Here is a 6,000-nt window from a genome sequence, read left to right on the forward strand (position 1 = left end):
CTCAAAAGGTTGATCAAAACTAAAAGCTTCCATTTAAACTAAAATGTTAAAATAAATGACCACAAGTGGCGTTACAAGGTTGTCACATGACAGCGGCGATAAGCCGGTTGCCACAGCGGGTTTGCAGGCTCATTCATTTTCAGCACAATGAATTGTGCACCAGGGTGTTGAGGTCGGACCAAACCAAAAACCAAGGGGGCAATGATTTGATTTTCTGCTCCATAAACACTTTCTTATTTGGAAGCAGTGCAATGTGCCATGCAGCAGAGGTGGCCGTGTTTATGTAATTTGGCTCCGAGGAAGGCGCTGCTGACTGTCAGATCTCGGTATTGGTCCAACAGAGGGCAAAGTGCTTATGAAATTAATTTTCCGTGGAGAGAAGCCTCTAAAGTACCTGGGATAGAATTTACTCGCTTGAATTTTCTTGTCTCTGGTTAAATGGGTTGTGAGAGGAAAGTATACGATACCCCAGCTCACAGTTTGACTTTGTGGCAGCACGGTGGATGCAGCAGCTTCCCACAATGTGTGTTTAACTGTCTTTGCAGAGGAGGAGTGGGCGACTACCCGTCCCAGCCTCAAAGCCCCAGTTTTACGGCTGACAAGAGGGGGCTACAGAAAACATCCCTATGGTAGATACTGAAGGTGCTCCAGATATGTGACCTCCAATTTTAAACTTTTGATATATATTTTTTTTAATTCCTCATAAAATGTTGTAACATCTTTTTTTCGTTTGTCTCCTTTAGAAATTGAAATAAAAGCGAACCCCATAAATCTACAAACTTAACCAATTATGTATTCATTGAGGATAGAGTCCTTTATTTAAAATTTAGAAAGGGAATGAAAATAAACATTCATCCATATTCATCCATGCACGGGAAGATTTTTCTTAGAATTGGTTGTTTAAATGTCCTTCGTTCCACCTCTGTCCATCCCAAAAAATGACGGTAGCTTTTTTTCATAGTTTTGACATTAAACTGCAGATTTTCTCATCTAAGTTATGACTCGGATGTTGACAAATTACTTTAATTTCATTGCCTTTAATGCAGTGATTATCAAGGTTTATTAGCCAACACCTGTACAATATTTTTGCCATTCGAAATGCTCAGATTAGAGATTTTAGAGTCCTAATTTTGCAACACACAACACAGAGTCAAAGTTGTCAGACATCCCATGGCCGACAACAACAAGGCACAAAAGTCAAATTTTTCACATTTGAGTTGCCCCTGCAGTTCGACAAATACTCTCGAGTCCCTGCAAGGGCAAAAAGAAGGGAGAACCTCTTTTGATAGTTATTCAAAACATATTGACAGGTTTTTCTAATTTAGAAGCCTAAAAGAAAACAGCGCACAAACCCAGCTCAGTTTATTGTGGGTCACCCAAAATGGCTTAACAGGCAGGTTGAGTCTAGAGCTGCAGAGCAAATGTAACTTCAGATTTAAAATGATTTTTTCAACCTCCATCACCTTTCTCCGCATTTCACGGATTGGTCTGGCTGTGGGCTCAGCCTGGTTTAAGAGGATCTTGTCCAGACTAATACCTGACAGTGTAAACATGACCTTTCGAGAAACAGACTGGCTTTTTCAAGACCACAAATGCATTCATTGTTTGGCTTAGGGAAAATACATTTCTGTTCTTTCCAAGCGTGTGCAGATCATTGTTGGTTTGCAGAAGTTTCTCTTCCTGTTTGATTCCAGTCGTGGCTTTAATTTGTTGCAGGATTTGCAACATAAAAAAAAGATCATTATAAGAACCACACACTGCTCTGAACACAACAGATGGAAACCGAACCTTTTCCAGAAATGAAGACATGAATGCAAAGTGACTAAATGACCTGAACAATTCTTATAAAAATGTTGATTGTTCAGAAATCTAAATCGAACCTCAAGTTTCCCCATAACTGACTGCTTTATGAACCTCTGATGACTTCATGGTAAAACTGAGTTGACACCACACACTAAAGTTAGCCTAAGTTATACTGTGACTTTAAATGATATGAGATGTGAGATCGTTATCGTGCAAAACACATTCTTTTGTTTGGTGTGAAAGCAATCAGCAATGTACAGTGTGTCATTTCTAATGCGTGCTTTGTCCTGTGTGTAATCTGTATTTGTACATAAAGCATTTAATAAAAATAACATAAACCTCAACGCAGTGTGTAAGACTCTCTAAATAGGAGGCTATGGAGCTATAAATTTGTTTGTTAACATGAACATCTGCTTTCAGGTAACAGCTAACTCGTTTCATAAAGAAAGCCCATAAACCTGTCCCAAATGACTAATTTGTTAAATAATTTATATTCCTGCTCAATTGTCCTTGACTCTTTGATCACTTTCTTATTTGGAAACTAATAAATGTCTCTCCTTAATCCATTCTGTGACATTTTACATCATTAAACAGACACTGATTGACTGTGAGAATGATATGGCGTTAAAAGAGGTAAGACGTCCTCCTATATTATAACAACACGCTCAGCGTTTGAGGCTGGCTCGTGAAGAGCACAATGGGCCGTACAGGATGTAGATCTTGGTATTCACCCTCTGATAGTATGCACTCAGCGTGCTGTGTCTAGTATCTTTCCGACTCATCGATGTCTCTGCTAACCTCTTTTTGCATTTCTGTCATTCAGCCTGAAAAAGCTGTACATGCACTTGTCACTGTAAAAGTCCATGATAGCGATTTGAATTCTGTTTTGTGATTAGTCCGTCTGAAGCCTGGCTCTCATTAAGAGTGTAGATCACGGGACTGAAAGGAAGACTAAACCCTAAGAAGGTAACCCTAATAATAATAACACTAATTTAATCGGAAAATGCTAACTTCCACTTAAAAAAAAGTAAACCTGCCCTTTTTAACCCCAAATAAAAGAAACTCATAGCGCTAACTAAATAGTTCATAATGAATTCAGCTAAACTGTGATAAAAGAAATAATAAAAGAAACTAAAATAATGTCCGTTAAACTAAACATCACCTCAGTGATAGAGATAAATTCCAGCAATTTGCTAAAAACTTCTATAAAATGTTATTTATAGCAGCTTGAATTGGTTTACTTTTTTCACAGTGATGGAATGCAATGACTGCTCTGTGCTATGTATTGTTTAAATTGCTTATTACGTTGCATGCAGTCCGTCAGTCTATACTTGTTTATTGTTGATGATACATAGAAGTGACACAGTCCTTATCACACTGTTTTGTTTTTCTCTACAGTTACAGAAACACACTTTTGTGTGATTTGGGCAAAGCAGAGGCGAAGGTAACAGGTGAGTGGAAATATTCACCGGGGGTGTCGTCACATTGTCACGTTGTAAATTACAGTAGTTGTGGTCACTTTTGTTGAGATCATTTATTTCTAGCTTTGAAATGACACATAGCTCACATAAAAGCAGCAGGTTTAGCACATTGGGCCGCCTTGATTGATTTCATTTTCCAGTGTTGATGAGTAATACCTTTTTTTTAATACTTAATCATACTTTACAACTGAACTTGTCCATTTATGCTTGGTGATTAAGAGTATTGTTTCCTTGTGTCTCGCTGTGTGCGCACTCTCAAAGGATTGAAATACAACCTCCACCTCGCTGCACATTCTCATGAACCCACCATTAAAGCTCATTTACATCTACTACAAGTGCTACAGTACGCAGCTTTTATAACTCTGACATCTCATTAAAAACACAACGAGGCACAATTAAAATAATGGAAACAAAAGGAATGAAGGAAATGAAATCGTACTAAAACTGTAGTGTGATTAGAAGTAATTAATCATCTGATTGGTGGAACAGCAGAGTGGCGACTACACGAGGCTGGCTTGAGGAGAAGTATATGCAATATGGCTGGGTAGATTAACTATACATACATAATGTAGAAAACCTAACTGTAGGACTCATTTATTAAACAAATGTTCTTTATTTCTTCTGCAACACTTATTTTTCTTTATGCCGTTTCTGCAATAAATCCTATTTATGTGTTTTATAGCTGTGCAAATGCAGCCTCACTTAATCCCCATGGACAGATACCTGCTGGCCTATTCATTATTCATGCTCTTCTTCTGACATTCTACCAAAGGTGCAGTTCCTTTTGAAAATGTATTCATGGCATAACACCTTAATTGCACACTTGTGCTGTTAATCCAGAACAAGATTTATGAACAAAGCTGAGCCAGAAGAGCAAGACACAGCACCGAAAGCTGTTTATATCGCTGCTCAAGAGTTAGAAGATACACTTCTCCTGCAAGGCTGCAATAAGTCATGGCTTCCCATTTATTACATGTACAAATATGCTATGATTTGTCCTCAAATTATATATATATTTTTTTACTGTAATGTAGCAAATTTGTTGATTTTTTACCAAAACACCCGCCACATTGTCATCCCTCTTAATGGGCTGTAGACATGACTGCAAGGCAACACAACTTTCAAAACTAAAGTCATCATGATAGCATTGTTAAAATCAAGAAAGGATACATGAATACACATGTAGAGCTGAGGACTTTTGTTTTCTTGTCGCAGCAGGCTTTACTTAATACTTAATCAAGAACAAAGAGTCAGTCAATAGTTGCAGACGTCAACATTACACAGTCTCGAGTGTCACAAGAGGACGTGTGTGTGCTTTGTTGTTATTCTGAGCTGGGGGAAACAAAAGACATTACTTCCTGCTAAATCATGTTATTAAATGAACAAATTCAGGGGGAACAATCTACTTTGGTCTGAATCAACCAAACTGTAGATGTAATGAAAGAACTTTCATCAAAACTTTATAAAAACAATATAGCATTTAAAGTGGGATAAAAGCACAGCAGCTTCCATTTATATCCAACAGTCTTTTTCAAATATTATTGTATGATGATGTGCCAGTTGCCTGAACTTTGGGAACAAAATAATAGAGTTTAATAGAGGGTTTTTTTTCCCACAATGAAGCTGAAACCATACTGTGCTGAAGTGCTGCTGTTGTGAAGTTGTATTGTACAATTACTAGACAGTCTCGCTCTGCAGTACTGTAACACGACTCTGCAAAATAGCATTTTCTACTTGTACTGCTTCTTTCCAGAGCAGAAGGCACGGGAATCTGCTCCCAGAGGACCGAAGATTGCACTCAGCCATCAGACATGCCATCAGTCAGGAGAGTAGCTGGGTACGTATTCCAAGCCGTTCTCCATAAAATATCTAAATATAAATGATTATTCCTTGGTCCTGAGTTAAAAACGATTGGTTGTTGAGGTTACATGAAGAATTGCTGTGTCGACTTCACGCAAAAATATGCACAAAAAAAAAAAATTTTGTTATGAAACTGACAAGAATAAAAATGATGATGATCAAACCATTGAATAATGAATAGTTGTAAATATAATTTCCTCTTTTCAACTGTTCTCCGTCCGTCCTTAAAACCAACTCCTGTGCTTATTTCCGCCTTTGAGTTTGAAGTGAACAGTGTTGCTGGAAACTCTTTGTATGCCAGTGATGTTCATGCAGCCTTTGCCAGGAGCGTTCTCAGATCCATTTTCATAACGAGACTGCCGCCAGCTCGACACCAGCCAAGAGCCGAAATCCCAAAGCCTGCCACGGATGTTGGTGCTTTTCTTGAAGTGAATGCCACTTATAAAACTCTCACATTCAGATTACAAAAAGGATAAACAAAAAAAAGATCCATCACTCATTGTAGATTTTCTTGTTTTGCACAAAGACTGGAGACTAAGGTGCTTACAGCTGTTTTCACATCTCTTTGCCATTAGTCCACACATGGATCCACGGTGATTCTTGTCCATTAGTCTGCAGCCTCGGGCGCAATAAAAAGAACTGGCAGCTGTTTGTTTTTCGTTGGTTTGCCAAGTTTATCACATTTGCTTACATTGTTTATGCAGCCACAGCAGGCGTTATAGAATTCATATTAGTCTATTTAGTGAATACTCATGCTTATGCATCTGTTCCTGTGCAAGAAATAAAGATAAATTCTGTTGGTATCAAACTTTGATGTGTTGCACACAGAGATGAGAGGAAAGGTGATGGAACATGA

At 38.1% G+C, this 6,000-nt stretch overlaps 1 protein-coding gene across 1 annotated transcript in view; it reads left to right on the forward strand.

The window, feature by feature from the left end:
• khdrbs2 (KH domain containing, RNA binding, signal transduction associated 2) overlaps positions 1-640 on the forward strand; it is a gene marked incomplete at both ends in the record, with an annotated part of 50,567 nt that extends 49,927 nt beyond the window's left edge. The window contains one exon of the mRNA XM_079169036.1: positions 546-640. Coding sequence (XP_079025162.1) covers positions 546-640 — 95 coding nt within the window. The remainder of the gene's footprint in view (positions 1-545) is intronic.
• Positions 641-6,000: the final 5,360 nt, after the last annotated feature.

This window comes from Pholis gunnellus (genome assembly GCF_910591455.1).
Source record: "Pholis gunnellus genome assembly, chromosome: 11".
NCBI lineage: Eukaryota > Metazoa > Chordata > Actinopteri > Perciformes > Pholidae > Pholis > Pholis gunnellus.